General features: G+C 41.1%; 1 protein-coding gene across 1 annotated transcript; it reads right to left on the minus strand.

The window, feature by feature from the left end:
- Positions 1 to 1,927: 1,927 nt before the first annotated feature.
- Positions 1,928 to 10,690, minus strand: LOC121064106 (hyaluronidase-1-like). Its single transcript, XM_040545316.1, has 3 exons — positions 9,773 to 10,690; positions 3,488 to 3,577; positions 1,928 to 2,356 (listed from the first exon to the last, which is right to left on the minus strand). The coding sequence occupies exons 1-3, from the start codon at positions 10,688 to 10,690 to the stop codon at positions 1,928 to 1,930; spliced, it is 1,437 nt and encodes a 478-aa protein (XP_040401250.1).
- Positions 10,691 to 14,272: the final 3,582 nt, after the last annotated feature.

A 14,272-nucleotide genomic window follows, 5' to 3' on the forward strand; every position in this document is an offset into this window, starting at 1 on the left:
GGCTCCACACAGGGTCACCTCAAAATCAGACCATGTGTCTGAGAGCACTGTCCAAATGCTTCTTGAACTCCAGCAGGGCTGGTGCTGTGACCACTGCCCTGGGGAGCCTGTCCCAGTGCCCGACCACCCTCTGGGTGCAGAACCTTTCCCTAACACCCAGCCTGACCCTCCCCTGTCCCAGCTCCATGCCGTTCCCTCGGGTCCTGTCGCTGTCCCCAGAGAGCAGAGCTCAGCGTCTGCCCCTCCACTCCCCTCGTGAGGGAGCTGCAGGCCGCCATGACGTCCCCCCCTCAGTATATGTGAAGTATCCTCTTCACATAGCCCTGCTGACTTTAAGGAAATTACTACAGAGTAGGATACTGTGTGATGGAAACAGTGACATCTTGCCACAACTAATCAATACAGTCACTATTCATGGTAAAAAAAAAAAAAAAAAAAAAAAGGTCTTAGACCTACATATGTATTTCTCCTTTATTAATGCATACCATGCTCTGGAGCAGCACTCAGCTGAACCCACCATATGACAGCCTCAAAACAAATTTCAGTATCTTGCCTAAGTCACAGAGAAATGTAGGGAATTTCTTGGTTTTGACACCAATTTAATGAGGGCATTCATTGTTTGTTACACAGAAAGGCTGTGTAGAAGGTAGATATGTTTTCGGTGAAATATACTTGTTCACACATGAGCATGGACCAGTGAATACCTAATAACAAATTAACATGCTACAACCTGACTGTGACAGGATGACATTTTGTATATGCTATATTATCCAATAATGAGGGACTCTTTAAGCTACAGAGCCTCCAAAGGGGTCCCCATCTAAATCTGAATGAAGGTTGCAAGCCAAAATGTTGTCAGTAAAGTCCTTCAATTTCTCCCTCTCCTGCATAAGGGAGACACATGCTAACAGTGGGATCAGTCAGCCTGCTTCTGTTTTCCAGCCACTGACCAGCTTTGTTGGGTGACTGAACAACAGCTGTACAAGAGCAGAGCTGCCAGACCCATGCTGCTAGCAGAGCAGAAAGCAGCCCCAAAGGGACCAGTGACACCAAGCAGTGAGGCAGAGGAAGTACGAGACTACCTGCTTCCCAATGGCTCAGAGGAAAGGAGAAGTATTCTCACTTTGTATTCCTTCACAGGAACGCTGCAAAGTGCCAGCACAAATCTCCAAGCTCAGAAGCCCCTAACCTAAACACATATACATTCTGCTGGTTGACCGGTGCTTGTGGCAAAATGAACATTTGACCCAGTTACTGGTAATTGCAAAGATTTTCAGCCAAACTACCTTTGAACCTGATGGCACAAAACTACCACTGGAAATACTGATAACACTAGAAGTAACAAGACACAAATTAGGCCTCGAAGTACTGAAATACACATTTTTTAAAAGTATGCACTGATACATAACCATCTATGCTCTTTACATGCTCCTTGCAGAAGCATTGGAATAAGTGAGTTGTGGTGGCTGTGGATCCAGGGACCATGCTGCTGCTCATGCAAAATGCCATTTGACTTCAACAAGATCTGCAGTGACTGGTTTGGGATCCCTGGTCTACATTAATATTTTTCCTCATCAACATATGTTAAATCATCCAGCCCTGGAATAAAGAGACTCTGGGTCCCTTTTTCAGCTTCTACGTGGATGAATCTTTATACAGGCTTAATCAACACTTTTACTCAGATTAATTTTCCACTGTAGCAGCAAAAGCTTTATCTGCTTAAAACATGAGTAAAGGAGCTGGTCAAAAAGGAGCTGCCTGAAAAATGTTTAATGTCTGGAGATATTGCAGAAGGCCTGGGACATGAACAAAACAGCATAAACCTATTTAATCAACAATGTCTCCCCCCTTTGTAATAAAAACTTGCTAAAAAAATGGAATTCCTAGTGGCACCGTTTCTTATTTCCTTGCACTGCCTCAGAAGAGTTTAGTATGCAGTATAAAGCAGAAGAAGCTGCATGGCTCCTAAGAGGAAGACATAAAGCTTTTGTTTTCTCGATCTACTCAACACAATGTGAGCCCAGTGCTCCTTTAGCCTTTGGTCAGGCAACTCACAAAATATTCCCGTCCATCCTTGGTAACACTGGCACATGAACCTCTGCCTCATGGCTTCTATATTCTCCAGGCTCGGTTTACCAGTCACCTGCAATCTTGGGCCTCTCCCTGAGTGACGGACTCGAATCTTAAAGTTAGTGGGTGGCAAATGGAGGTAAGCAGAAGAGTCACTGTTTTTGCGGATACATCTTCCGTTCTTCTTGCACAGGACTTTGCTACAGAGTTTGGCTGCTGAGGTCACATTAATGACATAATGTCCCAAGGGTCCATCAATATATCGTTTCACAGTTGAACAGCTCTCCTATAGGAGGTAGAAGACCATGACACATTAATCAGTAGCTAGCATTATGTCCAAATTTCATATAATTAAGAAGATACTCGTACAAAACTGTTCTAGGCTGCAGTAACTTCTTGAGATAAATATGTTGGATTTACATACTGGAGTAATTGATTGTTTTAAGTGAGATTACTTCCACAGGTAAGATTAGCAAAATATTGACCTTTACTATTTTCGCTGCTTGGGTGCTTGGTAGCGACATACTGTGCTTGACTGGAGATGTATCGATATGACACTGATCTCTCTGATCTGAGACTAACTTGTTCCTTAAGTGGAGATTTCTGGTAACTGCTGACAAGGAGCAACGTGCACATATTGAGTCACTGCTTTGGTCCTGTTTTCTCCAACTCCTTCAGCTTACTGGGAGCTACATCATTCTCAGAAATCAGCACAGAAGTTGCAGCTAGAAAGCTCTAGATGGTTTCCCTACACCTCTGCTGAAGTCAGTGGTGCTTTCCCAGAGACTTCAGGAGCAGGACAGCGAATTGCATGAAAAGCAGAGAGGGAACGGAACCAAAGCCCAGCCTGGGTTCAGGATGGAAGAGGAGGGGGATCTAGACTGCCATGCCCCCTACAAAACCCCAGTGCAGTTTCCTGCTCCCTCCATCACTTCAGGAAGGATTTGTGAATGCCCGAGGAACCTGGAAGGGCTAAGTAAGCCATTTCTTTTCTAGCAGCTTTCTTTTCTATCTGTCATTTCAACACAAATTCCACTAGTGACCAGAGAAAACTCCCCCTCTAGACCCCATTCCTTCCCTGGGTCTGTACAAACTGCCATAGCTATGAAGAAGAACGCTGTAACAAGCTGTGTTTACATTTGTATGCTATTGCTTCAAAACATGTCTATTTTCTAATCTAGACTCACTATTGCATGCTGGCACAAATGGCCTGCTTGGATCAATGTGCTCTGAAGCAATGGGACCTCTCAGCCTAACTAAAACACAGAACTAATAAAACCTTAAAGTAATTCCGAGCCTTCAGCCTCAACTGTAGGCTGGTGACTATGATAATGATAGATAGGTACTATGAAGGGTGTGGTGGCAGAGAAAAGGTATTGAAGTGATTTCGAAGTGCTAATAAACCAATAGGACCTACCTTTGAGCTGGCGTATTGCATACTGCCCCAGAGAACAACTCCAGCTGCTCCCAAAGCTGCACTTTCACCAATGGTGTTGACCAGATCAGTCTGCAAAAGAAGGCCAAAAAAAGTCAGAAAACAAAGACACAAACCTAAAACTAAAAATAATAATAATTTTAAAAAGCATTAGGATATGGGCATCATTTTTTTTCCCCCAGAGGAGACAATGATCCTGTAGTATATTCTTCCCAATAAAACCACTGTTTGGGCAGGGTTTTATTCACAAGTGGGAATAGTAAATAAAAACGTCTTTAGAATGTATTCACAAAAGGTCCTCCAACCAAACTGGTGGCGTATGAGTTGAATGATAGGTTTTATCTACCAGTCTTTGAATGATTACCATATGCAGACACCATTTTGGCAAGTGATGTTGAGTATGAGCATGTCATTGGACTGCTCCTACAGTGCTTCATTGCAACTGATAGGCTTTAAGCAGGTGCCTAACTTGTGCTGCATTAGCCACACCAGTTACAGTGCTGCTGTTCAGACCAGCACGAATACTGCTATTCCAGGAAACACACTGTTGAAACACAAGCAGCTCCCTGTGCTTCTTTATGCCAAATGGGAAGAAAGCACACATTTAATGACTTAACCATGTCCACTTTTAGACCTGTACGAATATGCAGTCAAATCATCACAACTAGCAGTAATGCAGCTTTACCAGAACATAGACTGTGTGTAGCACAGGAGTCACTGGTGCCTTTCCAACAATATAGCAATGAACCATCCATGGATCTTGAAACCATTCCCTGAAACTGAATACTGTGTCAAGAGAAATGCGATTAAATCTTACAAAGTAGGGAGGAAGGTTCTTCTTCCATCCCCGTATCTCTAGGCATGACCAATTACATTTAAAATCATTTCTACCTACAGTAATTGATTACTGAGTAATTCCTGATCAGTGTTTGCAAGGACAGATCCTACAATCTTTCTTGTTTCTGTAAAAAAAAAAAAAAAAAAAAGGAACAAATTCCTTTAAAAAGTTACTGATGGTCTTCAATACAGTCTTTTAATCTCTTCTTAAGAGAAAACAGTACAAGAAAACAGCCAAATTATCACAGTGTGGTCATGGGACCTTAGAAATACAAACTCACAGAGTGTAAGACCTGTGTTATTATTGCAAATTGCTACTAAATAATTTATTTCACTCTTTAAGTGGGCCTGTTGATCTACCAGAGCATAGCAAGGAGTTCCCATTCCTGAAACATGGATGGCCCAAGAGATATACAAGGAGGCATAAACAAATACACTGGAAAAAGGAGATTCTGCTGAAGAGTTCAAGACTATGACAGAGAGTTGTAGTGAGCAGTAGTTTTGAGCCTTAGCTGGAGGTCAGACAAAACAGTGCAGGAAAACCTGCAAAATTTGAAAGAGCAGAGCTTCCCTACTGCAGGGCTCAGAGTGATATAGCGTATAGTTGGTCTTGCCTGAAGATCATGTTGTTGCTGATCATGCAAACAATCTTTTAGAGAAAGGCAGTACTCTTAAAAGTATATAGTCTGGTGATACTTTTATAAAATTAAAGTAATGTGTGCTGCAGGTGTTATTTTCTGGTGGTTTTCTTCCTACAGGAATTAATTTATCTGTTAAAAAAAAAAAAAAAAGTATGTGAATTAAAAGTCAAGATATCAAATGTGAAAAGAATGTGAAATATAGCCTGACCTCTTGGTAATGAGGGCTCCTAAGCTCTTATTATCTACAAAGCATTTTATAAAGACTACCCAGATACAAAGGCTGGACGTTAGCCAAACAATGGTTCAGTGATTTAGCACTAACGCATTAACAAATCAATGAAACATTTTCATTCATCCAAAATAAATAATCAATAGACAGTTAGCATTGCTGGATGGACTAAGATCTGAGCAAAACCCAAAATAGAGATTTTGTAAGCAATATGCTTTGGGATTTAGGTTGCTTGATTACAAGTCAGTAAATCCAGATTTGATTCTCTCATATTCCACAGCTTTCTTTTGTTAATTGTCAAAATAGTTTATGTTTTTAAACACAAAAGTGTTTCAGCATTTTGTGTATGATTCATATGGATATAAAATAGCAAAATTCAAGAGCATGACCCTTGAAGTTCACCTCTGGATGTGTGAAGTCTATTGGCACAGGTAATTTCACAAATGAAGTTCCCAAAGCACCTAAGCTTCCACCTTTGTGCACACCTAGAATCACCACCTTGCCAATGCTGAGAAACTAAGCACTTTTCTCAGACTAAGGCCAAAATGTGACATTTGATTGGAAGGCACATTCCCCTAGGGATGCTTGAAGGATACTAACAACACCTGCACAGGTATTAGATGCTGTAAAAATCAGTAGGGATTTCATTCAAACAATCTCCTTCTTCCTTATACTTCCTCCCTCTTCTGGTATTCCTTAAAAGGCCAAGTGGTAGAAGTCCTCCACAGGAGGAAAGAGAATTAGAAAGGCATAACATGATTTTTTCTGTCTTGTTCATGCTTAAAAGGTACATTATCTCCAGGTACGTGAGGGTTATCTTCACTGTGAGGTTACAGACAACACTTAGAGGGGAGCATTTCTCTTTCATTCATTTCACTTTGCCATTTCACTTTGCACCAATTAAATAAAGGTTCAAAGGAGAGCAAGAGAAACAAGCGTGAATCTGACTACAGCTTATGATTAATTCAGCTTAATAATTACACAGCTTGCCCACAAGGAAGGAAGGAAGGTTCCTGACTGTCATTTCTAGGCATAGCTATGTCTTTCACTGAATGACTGATTCATGTTAAGTACCTCAAAAACCTTTAGCACAGAAGGGCTTTTCTCTGAATAATCTATGAGCACTAGATAGTATCATCTTTTCTCTTTCTTTCTTAAACACTTGTTCTTTTTGGTCTAGTGATTCCCTAACTCTTTCCTGGTGTCTGACAGAGACTGAGAAGGTCCTGGATTCAGTCTGAGCAGGCTAGGAAGAGACCTGAAGAGAGAGACGACAGCTTCGTGCTCTGACCACGAGCCAGCTGCACTGAGATGGCACCACCACCACTCTCCCCTGCCACAAAACTGATTAGAAAATAAAGCTCTCATCCCCCATCATTCCCCATTTGGATATTTGGGGGGGAAAGGGGAGTCATAAATGACTCTTGTAACTGCTGAGAGTGGCAAATTAGAGGCACAGATAGGGAGGTGCCTCCCTGAAGCTCTGAGCAAGGCACACCAGCTCCAAGAGAGGCAGACACGTGTCCATCCTACAGCCATTCCACTTTCAGGGCTGAAGCTGGTGTTGTTCCTAGCACAATACAGCCTGACATTAGTGGGGCTCACTGGCATGGCTTTTCCATGTGAGTGTAAGGAGACAAATGAACTGGTAAGAAGGTTTTCTGGCCTCTGTTTCTAATCTTTCTAATCTTCTGTCTCATGAGGAATAAAACATGCAAGTTTAAAAATTTTTTGTCATCATTTTAAATATGACCATCATGGCATGTGTCTAGATGGGGAATCTTGTTTCACTCTTTGTATCAGTTCCTCATCCATCCACGGTAGAGGGCTGTCCTGAAGACACAACTTTACAGATCAGCTTCACTCAGGTATTTCTCCAAGCGATAAACAAGTCAACAAAGCCCCTTTCCTTCTGATAGCATAGTTCTGATGCTTGTTCTTGTTCAAGCTACTAAAGGCAGTGTGCAACAACCAAAGATCCTTAGGATTATGCTGGACTATCTCCTAGCAGAGAGCTGATTTGGCATAGAGGAGAAAACTCCAGATCCTATCAATGCTTCTTCATATTTTGGTCAGCCAAGTCACCACGTTGCCCATTAAAAAAGTAGGAGGTGAGCTGTTTCACTTCGGGAGCCTGAGAGGAAGCTGGACTGTCAGTCCTTGTTACATGTTGAGAAAAGACAAAGAAGTAATCTTTCTTTTAAATTTTGAATGGTGTCAGTTTCAGACATGCTTTTTCTGTATTCAGGAACGGTATTGCAAACCTAGCATGGCAATGGCCTCTGTACACATGCACACCTTGGCATCAGAGACTATCATCAGGACTATCTGTAGGTGAATGAGAGAAATTGCTATGCATTTTTTCATCATTTGTTGGTTTATTTATAATTCTGCTTTATTCATGACTCCAGTCTTCTAGGCAGGAAGCACAGATGCTACTGTGCAACTCCTCTCTCCCACACCGTTAGTAGTGAATTGTCAAGACGAAATTTCTAAATGCCCTGCAGATGGCAAATTGCTTGTAGGCATTTCTAGCAAATACAGAAACCTTTCATAATGACTGGGATCCCAAATCACAATTTATAAATCGCTTCCAAGGAAAAAAGCAGGATGAGTTTCACAGATACCTTCTGCACAGCTCACCTGATTTCCAAGTACAGTCAAGGTGAAAGGCACAGCAGACACAGCTACAGCATCAGCTTCGGAACTGTGCCTTGTGTCTTTCTGAAGGTCTGCTAGACTTGTACCTCTTCCCTAGTGACTCTGACCCACAACCATTGTTCCTGTTTTCTCCCACTGTAATGTTTACTGTATTTATCGTACTGTGTACAGAAGGCATTACACGCAAAGCTTGAATGTGTCACCCATTATTCCTTTTGGACCACAATGTCACTACTCTTGTCCAGCTTTGTGGGGCAGGGCAGTGGTTCTCCTGGCCCCTTCCCTGTCAGAGTTGAGGTCCCCATTAGCCTGCTATCCCCATTTCTCATCATACTACACTGGCTCCATTTCTTATTGCACTCACACCCACTGTTGCTGGCACTCGGGGGTTTAATGCCTTGTTTATAGATTTGTGAGCTTCACTTTGGGGCATGTCATGGGTCAAATGAGAAACTCCAGTCCAGTCTAAAATCTAGAAAAAAAAACATTTAAAATATCTTAACATGGAGTGGAGCGCAACCCAAAGATGTTTCTATGTCTATGCATGGATCTTTCATGGCTGCTGGTTTATATAGTGATCTTTAAATCATCTAATAAAAAATGTCTGTATGCAATTGAAGAAACAGAAACTGAGTTAAAGAGTATAACTTACGAGGAGCATCACAGTACCACTGTACTATTCAGAAAGCAGTTTAAGGTAAAACAGTAACTTTGTATTTTGAACAAATTTTGAACTCGTGCATAATTGGTAACAGCATGTTAGTTTTCATAGCTTTCAGTAACATTTGTGGTATTTTTATATCTATCAAGAGACTGGTTTATTTTATAAAATGTATTATTACGGCCACCATTTGTAGATTATTCATTTATTTCATGGCCTGTTTTAAGCTCTTCAGTGAAGGCATTCTGGGTGAAATCCTGCCTGTACTGACCCCAGAGGCTTCTTGTCTTCAGTGGGATCTGGCTTTGCCTGTTTGTACATGATTTCCAAGACACCTAGGACCTGAAGTTTCCACACCACACAGAAAATAGCTGCAAAGAGCCACCTGTTGCTAAAAATGGGGCAGGCTGAATTCACAGTTGCTTGAATGTGCCATCTGCTTCCTAGGAGCACGCTGAAAGACTTCTCAGGCTGCTGAGGCTCCACCATCCCTGCCCAGCTCCCAGCTGCAGCCACACGCAGCTTGTGGCCTGCTGGTCTGACTGCTGCTTTTCCCCTTGCCCCTTCTTGTGGTGGTAGCTGTATATTTATTGCACTTTATCGCTGGTTGAAGGAACATTGCATGACTCAAAAACTCAGTTTCTTTCTTAGAAAGACTTCACAGTGTTAGCACTAAATGTTGGATCAAGAAGACATTTGAACATGTTGTACCTCTGAAAAGCGAAATGGCCAGTGCTCATCATGCAGGAGTTAAGAACTTCAGGCTGGACCAGTTTACTTGACTGGTTTATTTCTGTACTGAATGAATTTCCACTTGGATAATGGAACAAAAACCCCGAGGTTCCTTTCTTATGAAATTTTACCTTTCTATTATACTAATAAGTTTTAAACTTCACAAGAATTTGTCAAGTTCATTTCACAAGCTGTCCTGAAGAATTAAAATAACAGGATGAGTTACTTCCTTAAGGGAATGATTTCTTTGCGCTTTCTTTCTAAATTACCCTAATTAAAAATACACAATGTTATCCTACAGAAATATACCAAAACACTGCAGGATTAACTATTGAATGGTGGAACGTTTTGTACAGTGACTACAGTGCTTTCTTATGGAGTGGTATATTTTCATTAAATATGAAAAACTTACATAAATGCTTATATATAAGGAAAACTTTTAGAAAGTACCTTTTCTAAAAGGCTGTTTCTAATCTCTACATTTCTAAAAAAGTCTGTGTGCTTACCTCGGTTAAAACATGAAAAGTATAGGCATAAAATGGTCTGGAATAAACAAAAATGGGCAAAACATAGTCCTTTCTAGCAATTGAGGCAATACGTATTGCCTCCTTAACCCGATAGTGAACAAATTTTAGGGCGTTTGGACTTGACTTCAGTACATAATCCAGGTATATTGAAGGGTAGAGAGCAGTACTTTCCTTCCACAGCCACAGCAGGAGATCATTGCGGGAAGACTCAATGGCTGGGCATTTTCCTGTGTATGTTTGCGGATGCTCTTTGTAATCATAATTGTAGCAGTCTGGGTAAAGATAGTAACCCCACAAACCGTTTGGCCTCATGTGTTCAGCCAGAAGGATGGTGTTGTTCATGAAACTCTTGCCAGCATTTTCAAATTCCTCTTTAGCTACTTTCCTAATTTTGTCCTCTGACCACTGAGGATGCTGTCGCCTTACCATCTCAAGAGATTTATTTCTGTAAATGCTTTTACTGCCCCAGTTCCTGTCCCACTGGGGTCTCCAGTTTTCCCAGTCAATGACTGCAAGTCCCTGAAATTTCTTCATGGGTATGCAATAGTCAATGTCAGACTTTGCTTTATTAAGGTGCTTGATAATACTTTCATTTTGGGGCACCCCTCCGTTCACAGGATCTCCGTTATCTGAGTAGTATGGATAGTATCCCAAATGAGTGTGGTAGAAGATTGTGACATTTGATCCACTCAGAGTCTCGTTGGTGTTGGACGTAATGTCAAAAATGCTGAGATCCAGGTCCACCTTGTAGCGCAGCCTGCACTGCTCGGTGGGCGCGTTCCACACCACGATGAAGGGCTTGTGCAGGAGCAGGGGGGCCTGCGCCTGCTTCTGCAGCTGAGCACCAGCCACTGCAAGCAGTGCTGTGACTGCCAGCCATTTGATCCAAAGATCCATGGTGTGCTGTTTTCTGGGAAATTGTTATGGTGTGTCCCTGAATACAAAAATGAGAGAAGACATTTTACGTCAGTAGCCACCCTGGAGACAGATGGGATGTCTTTGGGTTTGATTTGCTTTTGTTAATGTTATACTTGGTGCAAACAGAGGAAAATGCAAAACTGTGTCTTGGAAAAATGAAGACTAATTTCAAGTGCTTTGAAAGACTTTTCAACAGACTTCACTTTCTGGAAGTGTGTTCTGATGCTTGGCTTTTCTTGCTTTCCTCTTCACCCAGACACTTAACACACTCAATTCATACCTTTCCTTAATACTTATATGCTACAAGAAATTAGTTAATAAGAGAATAACTTACAACAGTATAGAAAAGATCATGTTGCTCATTTCAAATATCAGCTTCCAAGTAAGTTCTTCTACAGCCAGTCTGACTTGCTTAGAGCATCATCACAATGCAGCTGAGGCCTTCTTTATTATTTGTGTATGATATTGTCCACATTAAGGGTAATTTAAACAAAAGATAGGCACATCTACTTCACATGGATTAACCAAGAGATTTCAGAAATGCTGCAATTTTCAGCACATCTGAAAAACGGTATATTGTTACCTACCCCTGAATTAGCTTTCATTTTCTAAATGAATGGATGCCAGAACAATAATCAATCTGCAGTCTAGAAGGGTGAAGCTATTAATGGCTTAAAGGCTTAAGCTAGTTATTATACTGAAAGTAAATTAAATATCAATATGTGAAAGAAAATAAATTATGTCAAGCAGATCTGAACTAGCCAGAAAAGCATGCTACAGCTTGGAAAAAAAATTTAAAAGGGGGAACCAGTGTGTAGAAGTGGGGGCTTATTAATATTAATTCTTCCTTTCAGGGTTTGTTGCTTCCTCTGGCTGTAAAGCACAGTGGTTTAGGGATTACCAGTACTTTGAGAGCTGTCAGTGCTGCAGGGCTGCTGGTACCCAGGGCACCCACGTCCACACTTGGCACCCCATGGGGCAGATGTTCACAGGCTGCTCACAGCTGGCTGCTCCAGAACCTACCCCTGCTCCTGTCTCTTCCCCAAGAGGCACAGCCCAGCTCTGTGTTGGGTTTGTGATCCAGGTTCCTTTGTACAGTACATATTGTCTGATGTCCAAACACTTCATGGTTGGGTCCAGCTGATATATCAGCTTCAATCCAGAGATCATAAAAATAGTTTCTCCGTATGAACATTACTGAATCTATACTACAGTGTGGTTCATCCTCTCAGTTATCATCTGTCATTCACCTGTTTATCCATTTTCTTCACATTAAATACAATCAAGATGCAATCACTGTCTACATTGCAGGTTCAATTCATGTACTAGCCTTATGAGTTTGAAATGACCTGAACCTGGATATTTCCATATTTTCATGTTCATTTTTAATGACTTCTTTCCTTGACTGTAAATTCAGACTCCCAGTTATCCCACGGTAATTAGCTTGGCTTCACCTGCCCCTACTATTTTCTCACTCAGTTATAATCAGTTAATCACTTAACTCCTGGATAATGAGCACTCTTCACACCTACCCATCCTTTAATAAACCATTAGGTTACAGCTGAGGAGTCTAGGTTTCTTACTTTCCAAACCACCACTTGAAATTTCCAAATTAACAAATGTACCACCCTAAATGCTAGATTTGGTTGTATTCTTTGGATATTGACTTTTAATCTGTAGTGGGACACCAAATCTACAGGAAGTCTGCAAGTACCCTATCCGAGTCTGCCAGCAGACTTATTAAAGAGAAAACTTTTTTCCATTTTCTGAAAAATTGTTGGCTCTCAGAAGAGATATAATACAGGATTTCTCTCCCTGTCATTTGTCCTTTCTTCCCAATTCTATCCTCCACATTTAATACTTCTTCTTCTATATACCACTCCTCTCCTGATATTCTGCCTTTCTCTTAGGTCTCTACTTTGTCCTTTTACCTCCTACAGAACAATCTGTCTCTCCTCTGTCTCTACCCTTGAGTTTTTCCATCCTTATTCCTAGAAAGGGATTGAGTCCCTCTGCCCAGTGCTCAAGAGCACCTTCATAAGGGGTGGACAAAGGCAATTTGCATTAAGTGATAGCTCGAGGCAGCACACAAAGAGCAGGACTGCAACAAGCCACAACACAGTTCTCAGGAGCAAACCCTCATTAGCAAGCATGAGATTTATACTCCCTTTATTTTCTCACTCAGTCTCCAGCTGATGGCTTTGCAAGCCTAAATACAGATTCAGCACCCAAGTTTTAAAACTTTGCTCATAATCCTTTAGATCCTATTAATGATAACGTCCTTGAGTGAAATTGGCCATTGCTACAGGCCATCAAGCTGGTACGATATACAAGTGTACCTGTTGGAACAAACAAGTTCCAGCTGCTGGAAAGAACTCTTGCAACTGGTATTTTTTTCTCTGTTTTTCTGCACAGTCCTACATAATCATCTAAATAATGTCACAGGCTAAAAACAAAACACACACACAAAACAAAAACAACAACAACTAACAAGCAAGCAAACAAACAGAAAAGATTCTCTCTGTTTTTGTACAAATTGTTGAATTCATCACAGTACTTCGCATTCCTTCTTTGATGCAGCAAACTGACATCAGTTTGGATGCGAACTGGATTGCTTTGAGAACAAGCCCATAATATGAACAAGGATTTGGTTTTTTGAGAAGTGATACCTCAGATGAGAGAGAAAGAGCAACAAGAAAGAAAAAAAAAATAGACCTTTAGTGAATTTCTGTGTAAGAAGAGATCCAGGAAAATACCACAGCTGCTTTATCCCACAGTCCAATTGCTGATTTTGTTCAGTCTTATGTTAAGTACATATAATTGGGTAATTTTGTCATATACTAATGACTAACACAGTACAGTTTTTGTCTAGATATGATACCCGTAGGCATTACAACATTGTAGATAACAAAGCAGAACAGAGATAGGCCAGGAAATATATAATAGTGCAAGATAATTTCAAGTTACATTTTTAATTCTGTGCCAATTCATGTCACTGTCCTTGATAGCACTTTAAATCTCAGAACCACAGAATGGTTGAGATTGGAAAGGACCTTTGGAGGTTACCTGGTCCAGACCCCCCTGCTCAAGCAGGGTCACCTATAGCAGGTTGCCTAAGACCATGTCCAGAACACGCCAGGTGATAAAATGATAAAATGAATGTGTTTATCTCAGGATGTATCGAACAATTCTCAAGGGTCTGTTGCCTATATTGACCAAATCTTCACTGCAGTTGTGAAGGAGCCTGGACACCTTGCTCAAATGCAGACATGCAGGTGTCTGCATCTGCAAGCTGAATCCCATGATAAGGGCAGGTAGGGAAATCTGTGTAATCCTGTTGAAGCTGTTTAGAAGTCAGGGATCTGGTCAAGGACAGTCATTCATGCTCCCCCAGTGAATAATTAACACCTCCCAAGGTTACTATGAGTTCTTTATTTAGAGCTGTATGGAATTAGTTACACAGCTCTCTCTGTTAGCCTAGAAAGAGAGGTGAAAAAAAAATGGAGATAATTCCTAAAAAATTGTCCTGTGAAAAAATTCCAATCCAGTTGCATTAATCTA

Source organism: Cygnus olor, chromosome 1, assembly GCF_009769625.2.
Source record: "Cygnus olor isolate bCygOlo1 chromosome 1, bCygOlo1.pri.v2, whole genome shotgun sequence".
Lineage (NCBI taxonomy): Eukaryota > Metazoa > Chordata > Aves > Anseriformes > Anatidae > Cygnus > Cygnus olor.